The 18,885-nt window shown below is 38.4% G+C and overlaps 1 protein-coding gene across 3 annotated transcripts in view; it reads right to left on the bottom strand.

The window, feature by feature from the left end:
- The window catches only part of LOC127381082 (cytochrome P450 7B1), a 126,042-nt gene that overhangs the window by 7,275 nt on the left and 99,882 nt on the right, over positions 1-18,885 (bottom strand). For all 3 annotated transcript variants that reach the window (XR_007888650.1, XM_051610883.1, XM_051610884.1), the window contains exons 2-5: positions 15,413-15,549; positions 8,007-8,603; positions 7,353-7,559; positions 1,138-1,316 (exon numbers count right to left, since the gene is read on the bottom strand). Coding sequence is in view for 2 of the 3 variants with exons in the window: in XM_051610883.1 (XP_051466843.1) it covers positions 1,138-1,316; positions 7,353-7,559; positions 8,007-8,603; positions 15,413-15,549 (1,120 nt within the window). In the remaining variant the exon portion in view is untranslated. The remainder of the gene's footprint in view (positions 1-1,137; positions 1,317-7,352; positions 7,560-8,006; positions 8,604-15,412; positions 15,550-18,885) is intronic.

Here is an 18,885-nt window from a genome sequence, read left to right on the forward strand (position 1 = left end):
AACCCTCTGGACGTCATTTCCATTTTCATGGTTCCAGTGTTCATCTCGGTGACTATCCCTTACTCCTGCTAACTCTGCTACATTTCACACCTCTTGTCACTGAGGCTGTTGGAGTTCCTGCACAGCAAGATGCTGTCCCACACCAACAAAGCACTTGAATCTTCTCTTTCCTCTGCAACCTCGTATCCTTCAATTGCCTAAAGGGAGAGCCTCAGGAAGCAATGCATCTAACATAGGTTTTCTAGAAACATGTAAAATATCCAGTTCCCTTCTTCTTTGGCTGAAATGCCAAGGACAAAAACCAGCATGGCTATGAGACAACCATTTGCTTAGGAAAAGGAGGATGAAGAACAGATCAGGTAGGAGTTCTTGACTCTCGGGCAGAGGAGGCATTTAAGAGCTTCAGTGTGCACCCTCAGCTCTTCCTCCATGGCACCCAGGGCTGGGGACAGCAATCTGGGGCAGCAACCTAGCCCAGACAAGGAGTATTCAATTTGTATGCAGGTGGTGAACTTCTGAAGCCATATTAAGGCTGAGGCAGGGTGGATTAATTTCAAGTCTTTGATATTCATTAACTCCAGTGTCAGAGAAAAATACAAGGAGATGACACAATTACAGTCCCAGCTTCACTGCAGAGCAACAGCTTTGCAGTCTCAAGTTCACAACATTCTACTAATTGATCAAGGGGTGAATGCCTAGGAAGGGAGGTGAAAAAGCATAAGGCTCAAGTAAGACACTGCTATTACAGGGCTTCAGAGAATCAATGATGCTTTGGGGGCACTTAGCTAAATGGCCCACATTATTTGCTATTTAAACCACCTTCTATTATTCAGCCCTCCTTGGGTATCAAATGATCCACTGTCAAACAAAACCCACATTTAGCCTAAAGTTTATGGTAGTCAATGTGCAATTGTCAGTTCCTTTGAAAGCAGTTGCAGTCAGTCTCATCACCATATTTCTCTCTTCAGGCCATGAATCCTTTGACCTAAAGGGCCCTAGAAAACACATCTGAAAGTAGGAAGATTTGTTCCACAAGAAGGAACAGCAGTAAAGAAAACAACAAACCCACAGATCACAAAAGGCTTGGCTGCTGCGATGTGCCTGGAGTAGGAAGAGTAGCACCAGCTGAATGTTTACCTTAGGATCTTCATAGACCTCAGGGTCCATGTGCAAAATCTGCGGGTAAAGGGCTATCCAGTCTCCTTTCCTCAAACTGACTTCTTGATTCCCTTCAAGCTTGAGAACAAAATCCTCCTGGCTGATGCGGATGTTCATGGAGGACGAGCACATGCGTAAACTCTCGTTTAAGGCACTTTCTGCAATTAAACAAAACCAGGGGAGAAGGGTCGGAAACGTCAGAAATATGGGAAATGATTGGAAGTTATACATGGCTCCAGCTGCTGAACTTCGACAGGTTTAGTAGGGCAAGCTAAGGCAAAAAAAATAAGGGAAAAATAAAACCGCCACAAACCAAACATAAAGCAGAGACCAGTAGGAAGCAATAAATAGCCCTCCAGGGCTCGGGAGCCGTGACACGGAACTTCCCGACATGATTCTCAGTGATAGTGCTGAGAAATCCTGTTGGCTGCAGGCAGCACCGAGTTTTGGGTGGAAAGTCACCATTCAGGCATCACATTGAAGAGAACCCCATCAAAAGACGTAAACGCTTTATACATTTACATATATTTTGAAGATTGCACGCAAACACCAGTGAGAGCATCTGTATGTTCGAAAAAATCATTTCACTTGTTAATTGTGCAGTCATTTTAAAAGGTATTTGTTTTCTTTTCAATGCACTACGCTGCCAAATGATAGTGTCTGTTATGGCCAGAGTGAATGAAAGCAATTCATTATTTGCCTGGGAATTTTAGGAGAGAAAGACACTTTAAATGGTCAAGAGAAAACAAAACATAGTCCTTTTAGGCTTAGAGAAAGCAAGATTCCTGTCTCTATCATCATATCTTGGAGGGCTCCAGAAGCTGAATGTCCTTGCTTTCCCAGTGGCCTTCACCTTTTGCTCCTAGCACGACAGATTTTATGGCTAATTTCCGGCAATTTATCCTGGCAGTTTGAGGAGGAATTCCTTTGGGAATAATATGCATAATTTGCATAAATCATTCTGATAGCATGTATATCAGCATGTAGCTCCTGTCTAGGGCTGCATCTCTCACTTTGTAATCAAAACTGACTATTTTTCCACCAGTGTGTATGGGCACTGTTACATGTGACTTGATTCCTTCTAATCATTAGTGTGAAAAATAGCCTAAAATAAGGTTTCATTTGCACATAATACTCCATTTGTGTCTGCATTTATGTTCTGTGATATCAAATAAGCCTTGTCTAAGTGTTCACCAAGGCACTGTAACTGCTGCACCCAAAAGGTTAGTTTATTAGAGACAGTAGCTACCCAGCATAGATGCCTCTGAAAAAAAAATAATAACAAATGTTCTTTCACTAAAAATTAAATCTGGTGCAGCATGCATAGCAAATAAAGTGGCCCTGGATGCTTTCTTGCAGGAGGTTTTTCCTTAAGCATGCATTTGTCTAAAGAAATGAGGCTGCGGTCAGCTTTGTGTGGCCAGCACCGTGATTCAATGTGACGTACAGTGAGTCTGTGCATATTCTTTTGGACTGCCTTCGTTACTATAATCAGGCAGAGTCAAATCGGCTTGTTGGTGACGAAGCCAGAAAAGAACCCTCGTTCCAGAAGATGGCCTCTACTGCGGATAGCCACAAGGCACCTGACACGATAGATTTCAACTGGCAGCGCTCTGGCAACAAAACTTTACGCGGTACAAAGAAAGGGTCCAGCCTCTGCTCCCAGACTGGCTTCAAACTGCGTAAAATGAAGCAGGTCGCCAGTCCACCATTTGGAATCGGTGGTGACATACGTAGTGACACCAGAAATCAAATGAGGAAGAGGGAAGGAGGGGAAAAGAGACAAAGGAAAAAGAATTATTAAAGTGCTGCTGCAAAATAGCAGGTTTGTGTTTAACTGCGCAAGCAACGCGGTCACATCCTATCAGCGGACATCCTCCCCGAAAGCGTGGCATTCCCTGCCCGCTGCTGGATCCCAAATGACAATTGGGCAGCATATCTTATGCAGAAGTTAATCACAATAATGGAGCACAAAGTGTGGCTTAGCGGTCAGATCGTAAATGACAAATCTGTTTTACCTTCCAGTACCAGTTATGTGTGGAAGGCGAGCTTGGCTCTCGCTCTGAGCGATCATGCCGATAATCATTAGATGACAAAAGTAATGAGTCACATTATGATCAACAAAGGAGAATGGAGCTTATATGGCTTTGCAGGCTCACATTAAAAAAATAGACAGTCAGCTTTCCACAAACGCCGGAGCTGTACATTGAGGGGAATGACAACTGCACAATAAAACTGCAGCCTTTACCCGCAGTTGTCATAGTTCAGCAGACACCAGCCATCGCCGCTGACAGACCAGCTGGGTAGCTTGGGAGGCCTTCCATTCTGCACCGTGAGATACAGTAAATTATCCAGCACGGTAGAGCAACATCTGTTTCTGTGCTTGTGCCGAACAAACAAGGCAATTTAAAGCATACCAAGGGATAACCAAGCAGCAAATGAACATGACCCTCATTTTTTTCCCTCCTTCTTACACACATGAGATGCTAAACTTCACTGTGCGAGCACTACATAAAGAATCCAGGCTGTTGTTTGAGAAGGTGTTGTCAGAGAAATTTTACATATTTTCTAGAGAGAGAGAGGGGGGAAAAAAAGGGAGATATCTCTCTCATAGTATTGTTATTCTTAGAATCCTCCCACTTCTCTCTTCGTTTCTCTTATACTAAAGCTAGCACTCAGCTTCCAATTCATTCTAGATTTAAAAAAAAAAACTGTTTCAATATACTTATAAATATTCAGTCTTTAAACCCTAATTTGCTATACTTAGTTCGCATGCCTTCAAGCATTTGTCTTCCAATTTCCACTGAATAAATGCGTACTAATGAGAAATAGAGCAAGCTGCTGAGGCAAAGCTGGGTGACTTGAGCCTGGCCTGCCACCAGCTTGTGATAGGCAGGCAAATTGAGTTAAAATGAAAAGTCTTGTCAGCTGAAATACAACATGGTAGCCAAACAGCAAGCTGTCAATCATCCAGCCAAAACAAGGGACTGCAGGTAATAAAAGGTCATTGCAAATCATAAGTGCATTTGGCTTTCGTCGGCAAGTTAATTTTAATTAAACATGATCTCTATCTGTAAATGTTTTATAAAACTTATTGTGCATAATGGATTGTTAATTTTACACTAACACAGAGCAGGTAATAGGGTACTATAATTATTAGAGTGTATTGTAGCAAAATAGCTATCAAGTATGCAAATATTGGGGGGGGTCATTTATGCACAGGCATCACGGTGTGCCAACACAAATGATGATCTGAAACAAGTACATTTGCATCTTACTAAGAACTAAATGGTATTGCCCAGCCCATTTCAGCAAAATACATTCATTTCTCTCAATACAACCAACAATTTTAACGCTTAGCATTTGTGTTAAGATTATGCACTCCATATTAGCTGGTCTTGGGTTCCTACCCCTTTTTGTGTAGGAACTATTTCTTAAAGCTGTGCTCTTTTCACAGCAAATATCTGGGATTCAGCAATGACCTGGGGCAAGAATACTTCACCATATAAATGAATGGACTAATATTAAACAAACGAACTGACTAAACATGCCTAGCATGAAACATGCACTAAGTATATCTCTGCTTTACCCTTTGCATTTTCATTATAACCATAAAAACCAACAGACCATTCTCATGTGTTGTTTACCATAGCAGAGCTCTGATGTGAGCTGTAAAGACTAATAATGTACCTTATTCTGCGCACACAAATACTTATGTTTGGGTAGCAGGAAAAGTCTTAGGTAGACAAAAGAAGTGTGCTGCTCCAGAAGTGCCATCAGAAAAAATAATCAGGGCCAAAGTTTTTCAGATTTGCTGTGTGTTGAAAGTTGTTAGTTTTTTGTTTTGTTTTTTAATAAAAAGTGGCACACTTGTGCTTTGAATTTAGAAGTAAATTGGGCCATGTTGTTCCCTAGATCTAAAGAATCTGACCATAACAACAATGTTGCTTCCTAAAAAAGGCTTTTTAGCAATTCTTGCTTGTTCTCCATAGCATGAGGAATCCAAAAAAAGACTCTTGTTATAGTAGGACAAAAAGAGGACGGAGAATCAGAGCGCTTAAAACAGGAGAATGAGATGACAAGGTGATGAAGATACAAGAATCCCACCTGGTTTGCTTTACTCGAGAGCAGGGACACAAATCCTGGGTTTCTGTGCTCCAGGTTGGCACGGGGGGAGCAGGAGCAGGAAAAGCTCTTTCTCAGAGGCTGGGGTCAGTAAGCTTCAAGGGCAAAGGCAGTGCTGGCCCACAATCTCCCTGTGATGTGGGGATTTTTGGTGTGCAAGCAATGCAAACTGGGACCTGTGTCCCTCCTACACAATTATTAACAAAACATCCCTCACCTCTTTCCACTGAAGCATGAATTTAATTCTCCTATGGTACAGATTTTTTTTTCTATATTATTATTTTATGGGACAGTATCCAGCCCTTTATGACTTAAGTGCCAGAAGAATTGAAACCTAGCTTCTGTTCATACCACATTACGTTTAACGCGATTATAAAATTTAACAAAAGTGTTACAAGAATACTACAAAGTAGGATGTGGCACTTCCCTCTCAACACATAAATCAAATGCTACCAAGGTACTTCAAGATTTCAAGGAGTAGCAGAGGAATGACACAGTTAACATTTTAAACTGTTCATACCATTTTGCACCAGATGGTTTTAGTGAAGTACATGCTTTTATTTTTCTTATTCCTATGCTTCTGGGTTGCTTTGTTTTTTCTTACTTCTTGTTTGTTTGTTTGTTTTTGTTTCCCCCTGCCATTCCTGTTTCAGTTTTCAAATACAAAATAAATAATCTCTTGATCTTCTTGATGCTTAGTAACTTTTCTATCATTTTTGGTGGATGCTAACTGATTGAAGCAATTTTAATTGTGTTCTTAAGAGTCCATTAAGTGCTTACACTGCCATGTTGTTGTTCAGAAGCATTTTTGTCATCAGGTATCTCCCCGACTTCAAAAGCATCTTCCATCAGTTAGAGATAAAGCTGCACCAATACAGCTGTGACTCAGGTGAAACCAACTTATTAGACTCATGCTACAGAAGATAAACATTGATGCTGAAACAAAAAGCGATGAGATCAATCTCTGTATCTATATATGAGAAACAATGCAACCTTGAACACAGGTTCCTTGTATGTGCCACACCGGATAGTCCTGAAGAACGGCAGCTGTTATATAAAAATCAAGCCTAGAGACTGTACTGTTCTACCACCTTGTCTTGACACATCCTCTTTTAAGAGTGGACCATCAGCTCAGGCCATGAGCTACCAAAACATATATACGTATGAGCTCAGTTTTAACAGAGGATTGGTTTCAATAATTAAAACTAGAGGAATATTAAATCTTTATGCTTCTATTCAGTTGTTGGCTATCCTGCTAACACTACCTGTGGAGACTTTCAGATGCTTAAAGGTTATGTTACCACCCTCTACACCCTCTCCTCTCCCTTAGGCTCATTTTAGCATCTATCTTGACAGTGCCTATGCACTAGCAAACAAGGTGAAACCATCAGCTGATGCTCTGAAGGCCCACTGAGATCCTGGATCAAATTGCTTCTAATGGCAACTGGCAAAGGTCTCCCTCTGAAACACTGATCTAGAATGGGAAGATCTGTATCTCACTTAAAGCTCCCTTATTTTGAATCAAGGCACTTTTTTCATTACTGGAAATGCCATTTCTACTCTGTAAAGCTTTACCTTCTTCATTTTGTTCAGTGGCATTGCTCAACTGAAAGATGCCTTAGAAGTATTTTTGCTTTGTTAAAGAGAGAAAAAGGAGGAAACTTCTTGTGAAAAAAATTACATTTGCAGTTTAAATACATTATTCCACTTTAATTTCAGGAAAGGGTCTTTCTTGGCAGTACCATACATAAGTATTTGAAATGCATTAACACTTCGGCAGATGCTCAGAATCAAACAGCTTAATAGGCATCAACTTTTTTTCAAATAATTGCAAAGCTTCGATTTAGCCTTTTGCATACCTTGCATAGTTAATTACCTAGGCTTTAATGTTTACATGCAATGAGAGGATCTACAGCTATAAACTACATAATTTATAATTGATGTAAATGGGTGTTATTATGTCAATTAGGCAGCTGTGTCCTCCACCTTCTCGGTAAACAGAAATGAGTGATAAACTGAGTTTGCCGCGAGAGCCTGTCTCTTCTTCCTAGCAGATAAAAATAAATTACCTAGGTAGACCAGGTTGTCCAATTGTTCTCTGGTGAGGTGGATGTTATACGTGGGCCCTCTCTTCTGACCTGTTGACTGCAGCAAATGGTCAATCTCGTTACGCACCGCTGCAAGAGCTTCTGGGTGCCGCAGAAGATAATACATGGCCCAGAATGTAGCTGGAATCGTGTTTCCCACAGAGGCCCACAGGAAGGCAAAATGATGTGCTGGGAGAAAATAAGTGAAAAGGAAGATTAATAGCGTTTATTACACTGATTAGATTTGCAGTGTGCTAATTAAAAGATGTTAGGACACAGACCCAGCCAAGGATCAGTGAATGCTAATGAGGACCAATAGGCTTCTGAAGTCTAATTTTCTGCTTAATGAGAATAGTTTGAAATGTAATGTCGGGGGGGGGCGGGGGGAATAAGGGGAGGAAATGCAGCTCAGTTATAATCTTTCTCATTATCACCATTAAGTATCTTGTTTTACCACCTCAGCACAAAAAAAAAAAATCAATTATCATAGAGGGTTGTTTCAGAGTAAAACATTTTATCATTAGCCAATTAGAAAGAACATAAAAAAAATTCAAGGTCGCCATTTTGCCTTTTTATTTCAAAGGTCTATAGTAAATTATTCTATTTTAGACAAGCAATCATTCATAAGTTTCCTACCTGCTTTGTCATAATCTCCAAGTAGTTCATATTTCTCAAATAGATCTTGTCTGGCTTGGACCACTTTTGACCCTCCCAGCCATTTTGTCATGTTCTGAAGTAAAAAATGATGTATAAGCTCCTTCCGAACCTTTTTGGTAGCTCCTAGCAACTCAATTGGTATGTTTGCAGCTAAATAGGGAAAGCTGGCATCAAACTTGATAAATTTGTCTCTGATTTCACTAATAACTTTGTGGCCATCTGCAGCAGGAACTCTTCCATATAGTGTTACAAAACTGGCTTCAAACATTACAGAGCAGCAGAATTTGTACATTTTTTCTGTTTCCCAATCTGTTGCTTGTGAGCATTTCCATTCAAATATATCCTGGAGATTTTTCATCATGTGGTCAGAAATGATATCCAAAGGCTTGCCTTGTAGATACTGGTAGACTCTGTGCAGGTTTTCCTTGAGATCGGGAAATTTTCCATTTGACAGCGCTGGATAGTCAAAAGTTTTGGATGCCATTTTATTAGCAAATTCATGAAATTCAAGTTGCTTGCTATTTCGGATGACATAGACATATTGAAACGGGTCCATGATAAAGGTAATATATCTACCTGAATAGAAGAAAAGAAAAAAATAGAGACACATGCATTTTGATAATCTGGTGACACTTTCAGAAGTGATAACTGAAAATAAGCCCAGCCTATGTCTGGAAAAAAAAGCACAAAGAAAATCCCCAAAGCAAAGACCTCTGAAGAAATCTGCGAAGAAAAATAAAAGAGAATCAAAAAAAGTAAGATGAAACAAGCTGTAGCTTTGGAAAAGAAGCAATACTGATGATCTTTGTCAGGATGAAGATTCCACCTGCATACACTTCTATGGCTCTTCTAAAATCTGTATGAAGACATTTCCATGTAGACTCATTACTGGTTTTGCCAACAGTAGGATGTGACCTGCAATTGTGGCACTCCACGATAAATCATTTATTACACTGGTATAATTCATGAAAATGCCACGTGGAGTCATAGCAGCACTTGAAAATTGTAGGTTTTTACCAGCAGAAAGGGAAGAACACACGCATTTCACCTGCATGGAGGAAAGTGAAGGGGGGCCTGGCATGGAAAATATGCCACCTAGGCAGCTTTTCTTCAAGCAGATGACACAGAAACTCACTCTGCTGATTATGTCTTAAAAGTTTTGCTACCTTTTGGTGAAGAATGTGCTTAGCATAAATAAAATTACTACCTTAGGATTTGTTTTTGAAGGCATTTCTTACAGTGGGGCAGGCCACCATCACAGAATCATACAGAAACACTGAATGGTAGGGGTTGGAAGGGCTCTTTGGAGATCATCTAATCTAATCCTCTGCTAGAGCAGGATTCCCTAGAGCAGGTCACATAGGAACAGGAGACTCCACAACCTCCCTGGGCAGCTTGCTCCAGTGCTCTATTATCCTCAGAGTAAAGAAGTATTTTATTATATTTAGGCTAAACCTCCTGTTTGCTAGTTTGTGACCATTACCCCTTGTTCTGTCACTGGACACCACTGAGAAGAGTCTGGCCCCATCCTTCTACACCTGCCCTTTATATATTTATAAACATTGATGAGATCCCCCCCTCAGCTTCCTTTTTTTTCTAAGCTAAACAGACCCAGCTTTCTCAGCCTTTCCTCATATGATAGATGCTCCAGTCCCTTAATTATCTTAGTGGCCCTGTGCTGGACTCTCTCTAGCAGTTCCTTGTCCTTCTTGAACCGCGAAGCCCAGAACTGTACTGTGTTTAACATGGGTACCATTTTGGAGGTACACACTGCCCCAGTGCTCTCATCCATTGTGCCAGAGTGCACCAACAACTCCTGACTCTTTCCAAGATACTTAATGTGGTGACACAGCCACGTTCAGCTGCTTGTACAGAGTGACAGGATTTTATCAAGTTGGATGCTTTTTCAAGCTGCCCATGCTAGAAAAATCCTGCAATTTCTCCCTAAATTTTAAGTAAACTATTAAAGAAGAACATTTTGGTGATCTATCATGAATCAAAATGCTGAAGCTCACAAAGCTCAAATAAATCTTAACTCTTTGTAGATGATTCACATGTTAAGTCTAAATTAATTCTTAACTTGAACGGATGCATTAGGGATGCATTAGGGTAACAGGGTACCCATTAGTATGCATATTTTGTGGAATATCCCAGTTATGAACTCAGGAAAACAGCAAAGCTTCAAGCACTTAAAATCTAATTCTGTCTCACTAAAGGGACAAACGTCCTTTGATTTTGATGGAAACACTACATGCACAACTGAGGACCGAATTTGGCTCTGTGACAGATGTCCTGAGATAAAGCAGTCACTATCAGTAAAAAAGTCAACAAGTATCCATGGTTACCATATAATGACATTTGAATCATCATAGTTATTCTATACTCTGACTTACATGTACAGTAAACCTGGGTGCACTCTGGACTTCCTCTGCAATTACCAGCTGCCGTAATTTCCTCCCCATTACATCCACTGTAATCTCAGCGCACCAGGAAGGAAACACAAGGGATAAATTGAGACAGAATTTTACCCCTTTTTTTGTCAACAGCGTGAGAAGGTTTTAAAGATACTCATAGAGTTTGCTCTACAACCAGAGATGTAAATTAATTTTTAAATAATAAAGGTACCGAAAAAATGTCATGGAAGAGTGGTCCTGAATTCCCAGTCCTCTTTTTTGACCATTTCTTCCTTCCCAGACCACAGAGGCTGACAGGGATTTTTAGTCTCGACCTCTGCAGGATCTTTGTTAAGTGTCCTAGATCTTCTCTCTTCTTTTGAGATTTCACCCACTGTCATACTCTTTATTGAGGCCACCACCATCTTTGTCATCCAAGCTTGGAAGGGATGCCCATTGGAGCAATTTTTAATAAATAGATTTGGAGTGTTATTAACCCTAAAGATGAAAGCTGGCTTCCTAACTTTGCATTTACAGGGTAAACAATTTAAGTTAAGATTTTTAATTAATATTAATTTAAACCATCTGTCCACCATCTGCTTATTTCTGATGCAAAATATGAGTTTCTTTGTGATCTTTAATCAGACGCTTAGCAAACGCACATCAATTCCTATCATTTTTAAGTAAGAAAATGATTTTCAGCAAATGACTTTTCAGACAAACTATTTTAGCAATAATTTTAAATCAAAATTCACTCAACACTAGCACATACTTTGGAAAAAAAAAATCAAAAACATGTCTCTGGGAAACAGAATATCACAGATCCTGATTTTTATTATTCTCATCAGGTTCCTGGTAGCAAAAAGTAAGTATGCACCAAAATATAACTCATTTTGTAGAAACAGTGCAGGCTCCAGATCACATCACTGCAAGTCAACAATATATATATAAACACATTAAGCAAAATACTTTTGTTATCACATTCAGTAAAAGTCTGTACAGTCAGAAAAGTGGAAACCCACTATAACAAATACAGCTTGTTTATGTACCTCACCAAGTATCTAATTTTAGATCTCTTAATTAGAAAAAGACTGAAATCTAGAGCTAATTAACTGCAGTTAGTAAATTGTTGTTGTGAGAGTGGGTATGGGAGCCTTTAGCAATTACAGCCATACTCTCACACAGATGCACTACGCAGCTACACACCGGTTCCCCCAGTCTCTTCCATAGAGGAACAGATTGTTAATTACAAATCCGTGCCCTAACACCTCCTCTACCCTGAGCAGCAAACATCCAAACTGGAACAAACTTTCTCACCTCAAGTTATGATTTTAAATTTGGTGAAGTGTCAATATGGTACTTAATTTTATTTTTTAAATCCTGTCGTTGTCCCTGATGAGGTCTCTTCCTCACTGACTGTCCCTGGTGGTGTCAGAGGCAAACAAATGTGTATCTTTCCTAAGATTTCCAGTTATTATTTGATATTTTAAAACACAGCTTCTTCCTTTCCCTCCTATGCCTTTCCATTCCAGCAAATGCCAAGAACCAACTTGTAAAAATAGCCTTTTCTAAAAGCAAACCAAAATTTTGATGCTTGTGAGTTTCCATCACAGCACTGGTAAAAGGTAAATGCTACATCAGCCAAAAGTGCAGGCACGTCACATGCTCCACAAATCAGGAAGCCTTAAACATTGAAGATACTTATACAGAAACTACCAGGGATCACGCCTTTCCTTGTTGGATTGCAAAAAAATCCTTCAACACGAAAACCTAAGTAGACGTGTCCATACAGAAATGTTGCACTTCAAATCCCAACAATTTAAGTCACTGAGCTACTTTATTTAGTACCAGAGAAACAAGTCAAAAAAAGAGATGTATACTTGCTTCTGTAAAAGCCTTCTGATTTTAATTTTTTTTTAAATATGACTACAGAAAATTCATACTTCCCCATCCAATCCTTCAGTTTGCATTGCACCCGTGCTGCAAATAGCCTGGTTATCTCCCTTTAGTTTATACGGTCTCCCAGAAATAGAAGATTGCTGTGGAAAATATGAAAATTGTCAACTTTGGTAAATCTGAGCACAGAAGCCAGTATTCGTATGATAGTTAAGAAATTACTCCAATAATGCATTCTGGAGCTTTTTAATGCTAATGATGAAGGACAAGCATTTCAGATGGCATCTAATGATGGATGTTATTTCAGTAATGCTTGCAGCAGGCTTCAGCTTGGTAAGGAGTTAATGCAAATTACCTCTTGCCTAGGAGAGAAAAATGTGATATGTTACTGTAGGTGTATTGTGATGGAAAAGAATGACAGCAGCAATATTCAAAAAGGCAAGTGTTCTTAGTAAAAAACCCTGAGATTATTATAATAAAAATTGAGTTAGTCTCAGAGAGAGTGTACCAAGATTTGGTACAATTCTTAATAATGTATCAAGAAAAGGAGACAAAGTTTAATCCTGAGGGACAATGAGAAAACTGTTTCCAGCTTTTTAAGTTCTTACCTAGGCGTTTGCCTGTGCTGCTGACCCTTAACAAGCAGAGAGGTTGGCATGTGAACTACAGTCATCTCAACACTACAGACTACCATCTCCCCTCCTTATTCTTTTCTTCTCTCTCTTTTTTTCTTTTCTTTCTTTCTTTCTTTCTTTTTTTTTTTTTTTTTTTTTTAAGACTATCACATTTACGTAATCGTCCTCTTATTAGGGAGATTCTGCTGAACTGCTGACAATGATGTACAGTAGTGCTTCGCCAGCGTGACGTTTGGGGAAAACGATTCTGCTGCACCACCACACAAAACCAATTAGAGAACTATTTTCTGCGACAGGTCAGGAATTTACATTGTTTCTCATAGAAAGATGTGCTTTTTAATTTCTTTATTAAGATGACATCCATGTCCCTTACGACTTTTAGGGATGACAATCATTTGCTCGTCACATGGGAAAGTACAATCAGCGAAATCGCATTACCGGTACGGGGCAGCGCCAGAAACTCCAAGCATCGTTCCGCATTTTCCAAATGAACTAGTTTGAGAACCAATAATTAGAACAATATATATTGATAGAATTTTTTGACAGGACCTTTAGACACCCACCAGGGGGGTAGAGTAATGATAGTCCATATACAACAGGCTACGCTGTGTTTGCTGGACATATAAAAATCATCTTTGTCAAATCAGTAAGACATACAGAAATCCTGTACATCTTCGGATCAGGACATGATAGGAGGCACTAACTAGCTTTGGCTTCTTCCTTGACTTGGGGATGACAAGCCACATCTCCTTACTGAATTCTTGACGGTCAGTCATTTGATACAGAAAGAAGAGAACTTAACGTGGTATCTCCAATACGACAAATTCACAAAATCAAAGATTTCCACGCATAAGGTTGAATTGATATCCAGAACTCAGTCCATTTACCTCTGCCTTTATGAAGGAATGCTTCCTCAAAGTACCTGAACAGAGGGAGAGGAGCTGCAATGGAATTTTGCTTAGCATGCAAACAAATTTGTGAAACTAAATTACACTCATAGATTGCCTAAACACACAAATCTCTAAACATAGTCTTGCATAAAATAATAAAGAGGTGAAAGAAAAATAAATATTTGATTACACACATTAAAGATTCTGAGGTATAACTATCTGGTTTTATGAATGTACTAAGGTAGTCTTTGAATTATAATTATCAATCTATATTCGTAAGAAGCCATGACTGTATACTGTGAACATACAATAACAATAAAAAGGAATGTATTTCAACAAAAGTTGGTCTTGTAATGTGTCAAACTCACTTTCAAGGTGGAAAAAAATCTTAGCATACCAGTTCCTGAAGAAAAAAAAACCCTGAACGAGTAAAAAAAATCACACATTTAACAGCACAGCAGTAAAAATGTTCCTCCAAAGGAAAAAAAGTAACAGATTTGGTAAAAGGAAGAAAAATTTTATTAATTAAGCATATAGTTTGCAATTTATTTAATTGAATTTTGAAGAAAAAAGATTTTTATTGCAAATATTATTTATATGGAAATATAAAGCTAATGCTACTGCCATGAAATTATAAAACATACTTTATACTTTCCATTTTTATTTGAAACTGTCTAAATATACAGGAATACCTGAAACTGAGATATACTTAATTTTAAAGTTGATTATTTAAACAAGGGAATCATCATGTAAAGAGGCAAAAGATCCAATATATGCACCTATACTAATGAGAGTTTGCCTTTTTCTGCCCAGAGGAAAACAGTAGATTTTAAACTGATTTTAGTAAAAAGTACGTCTGTGTACACTTATTTATATATGTAAATTTATATATTTAAGTTTCATTTAAGATTCCAGTTTCATTCTATGGTTTTCTTCTACAGATAAGTGTCTAGGTGAAATCACTCAAATGTTTGTATTCGAGCTAGTGTAGTAATACAGCTATAAATATAGAAAGCAGCAAGGTGATATCATACTATATTATATTGTTATTTTCAGCCAGCACGAGCAGAGTAAGAGGCTGGCAACGGGAAGTTTCTGTGTTCCAGTCCTGATTGTATCACTGAGTCAATGTGTCATTCATTCCCTTGTGTTCCTGTCAACCAGTTGTAAAATGTGTGAGAACATATTCTGCATTTTTTTTCTTAAGTGCTTTCTAAATTTAATCTGATATTTTTCTGTGCTGTGTCAAGATGATGTTAGTTCTCCTTTCTTTAGGAAAAAAAAACAATACACAATTAAATGTGCTGGCAAAATCTATGTTCATACATTACACGCCTCTAATTTCTGTCAATATGGATATATACCTGCAGTTTTACAGAAATCCACATGCTCTTAATCACATCCTATGGATAATTATTATGCATACAATACACATGAATGTAACTAATTTTTATTGATATCTTCTACAGAAAAATGGTTTTGGTTAAGAAAGATTCTAAACTAGGCATCTGAATTAGTATTTTATCTTCACTGCCAGAAAACATAAAGAGAAATACTAAAATATTTCTCACCAGCAATATGTACAGTGAAAATATCTCCAAGTTTCTTTTGTTGATCCACTAAGAATTTAAAAGCATCTTTTCTAAAAATCAAAGCCTTCCCAAGGTAAGGAATCCAGCCATTTATTAGCGGGGGTTCTCCAGTCTTCCTGTTAAAAACAGAAAAAAAATAATCATGAATTAACTTTGGCATGAGAGCAACTCATCTTTATATCTATTTATATATTACACTTAGACTCACCATATACACGTATAATTCTTGCAATGTATAATATGTTGAACAGAAAGTTCTTTAGATATGATGGCAGGTTAAATCTAATCACACCTCTGAGCACAGAAGGCTCTGTGTGGTGATTAGGAAAAAATAAGTGAGAGAAATTGAGATGCATTTAACTACAGGTCGCCCAGTTATTGCCATCAAGTTACGAACACAGAAAATTGACATTCCGTAGAAAATCTCCCAGCAAAGAGTCCGCTCATTTTCAATATTTGGTGTGTCAGAGGAAGACGTATCGGAAGGCAATTATGACAGATTTAGGTAAATAGGACGCTGACATACCACAGAAAACTACTAGCCTTACAGATAACATTTTAAGAATTTCAGTTTGCCAGCATGCAGAGCAGCACCATTGTAATCAAGCATCTTTAAAATCTAGAATAATAGTAGATGCTGAACATTTACCAAAATCAAACTTAGCATCCACATACTTATAGTCTTGTAAGCTAGAAATGTTTATAAACAGTTTAAGACTGAATTCTAGATACTTATATTTGCATCCCAGTCTAAAGAAGCAGCCATGTGTGTGAGTTATGTTTATGGAACAGTACAAAATACCTTTAAGATTCTAATGAGTTACATTTTTCTTTAAAGAGAAAAAAAGGTTCCCACACTGTCCTACTCCCGACTGCAAGTAAATGTCTTTCCTTTCTGCTGGTCTTTAGCTGCTTGAATCTGATTTACAACAAAGAAACATAAAGCGTGCTTGCTCTGGAAAGGATTAAAACAAATATTCGTGAACAACTCTGCTGCTACATCCCATCTGTGAAGGTGACTTATACTACATGCAGAACAACTCATTCTGATTAAACACAAGATATTTACTAGCTTGGATGTAATCAAAGATCAAGGGATCACAAGCTTTACTACTATCATACACAGCACGGATTTTTATGTAGCTGGATTAACCCTCTCATAGCCACATTCTCCCTTGAACTGCTGTAATAGGAATGAAAAAGAAAAAAGGTTATATGCTGCATTTAATTTTTTTATTTTCCTAATTAAAACTTTCTGAGCAGGAAATTACAAAGCAAGGATTCGCTCTCTTACTTTAAAAAGTTGCTATAAATTTAATTTACAGATGGACAGATGTAGTCAAACCAAGTTGCACATCTCAATCTCCTTCTGTTCAACTGACTACTATTTAGGAATGATAGTTTTCAAGAACACCCTTTTGTCCTCTGGGAAACCAGTAAACCTTCAAACCTGACAATTTTGCAGCTGACACTTTTACTCTGGCTTTTTCATTTCTTCGGGTCTTGTTCCTATGTTTTCTAGTATTGTTTTTTTTAATTGTGGAGAAGGTGGAGCCCCTCTTTTTTCAACAGCTCACATAACCCACTAAATTGTCCATCCTTTAGCAGTCAAATAACAACACTATTTACTCAAGTGGTCCACAAAACTTTCTAATGGTTAATTCTGTATCAAGTGAATACAAGAAAAGAACTAATCTGAGATTACATGAAAGGGCTCACCAGTCCTGGAAGCATAACAGCCCACTTGATACCCTCAATTATTCCCTCCAAGCCCATAAAGAATCTGGATGATTTCCCCATTTTTCTTCCCCCCAGACTATTAAGTCCCGAGAGCAGACGCCTTTCACTTCCCAGGCTGGACACTACGCTCCGTAAGTAGCATCCTGACAAATATTTAGATAGGCTTTTTGTCATCTTCTAATTGAATGCATCTAATTTCACCCTCCACATTCTGTCATTCGGTCAGAAGCTGTATTCTTCACGAGCTCTCTGCCGGGTGAAAAGGAGGCAGCTCAGAAATCCAGGGGAAAATTAACTTAATGCTCCAAGTCCACGGGTTCACATCAAGGAGACATTTTGCTATCGCAAAGACGTGAGGGTCATCGTTCGCTTCAGACATGTTTAGCTCAGCAGCAATAAGCTTAACACTGTTAAACACCATGTCAAGGCTATGCGGCTTCCAGAGGAAAATATAACACCAGTTCAACTTACGACCCACAGCAGACTGATAACAGAAATGCGTCTTCATTTCTAGCTTTCCCTCTCTTTGGAAGACAGAGGTCATCTTCATGACTTATAGATGTCTGCCAACACACAGCACAGAGCGCCACGTATCTTTTCGTGCCTCCCAAAATACAATGCTTCGCTGCACAAACTTTCAAGCGCAGTTCAGCTGACCCCTGCTTCCTGAAGGACTTTCACCCTCATCCCAGCCATCTCCAGAAGTTTCTGCTGCCTTCAGATGCTACACTGAACCTTTAACAAAGCTCGCAGAAACTTTTACTGGTTAATCCATTTGGTTGTGAACTTTTAACTCTGGACTCAAGCTTCACAGCTGTTGCAAAATTTGATAATTAGGCAAAATATTCCAAATGTTAAAGTTACATTTTTCTCATGATACAACATAAGTTGTTGTATAAAATGTAAAACATAGCTAAGATATAAAAGAGCAATATGAAGTGTTTTGATAGCAATTTAAGATTGCAGCTTTTTAAACTGAAGCATTCAGAACATCTGACCAGATTATGTTTTATTCAGACCTTGTTTAATGACTTAAATTCTAATTCACTTAACACACCTCATAATATTCCCAGGCCTTTTTGCTTCATGTTCCTGTTTTTGACAGATCGAGCTTGTTTTGCTGATATACAGGAATATCTTTACATACCTGAGAAGCCTTTCCGAAGACAGTAAGACTTAATGGACAAATATCTCACATATATAAGTGAATTCTGCAAATAAAGCAACAGCAAGATGTCCAGTCTAAAGTAGACAGATCAGTTATAAAGTGGAGGGAAAGTAATGCAGTTGTCTCATCCATCATTGTTAAACGGACAGTTTCAAATGGCATTATGCAAAAAATCAGCTGGCTACAAATACAGCCTGTAAATAGAATTAACAGATTTTGATTACCGTAATTTTTCTTTGCTTTCACAGAGTAAAGATATTTCCTTGTTGACAAGTAATGAAGATGCAATGTCTACTTAATGAAAGCAGGGGAGTTTTGGAGTTTGTTTACAATTTCCTTAAGAGAGATTTTTCAGCTCACCCAAAACACAGCAGTCACTGACTCAGGTGTGATTATTTAGCCACTGAAGTAAGGCAGTATAAAAAATGTGGATGCTGTACCTATGCCTCACTTATGCTAAGCAGCAGTGATTGCAATAAAACAGAAGAAAAATGGGCTGCAACATAAATTATCTGAAAAAGAGATTATTTTTTTTAATTCAGCG

The sequence above is a fragment of the Apus apus genome, chromosome 2 (assembly GCF_020740795.1).
Source record: "Apus apus isolate bApuApu2 chromosome 2, bApuApu2.pri.cur, whole genome shotgun sequence".
NCBI lineage: Eukaryota > Metazoa > Chordata > Aves > Apodiformes > Apodidae > Apus > Apus apus.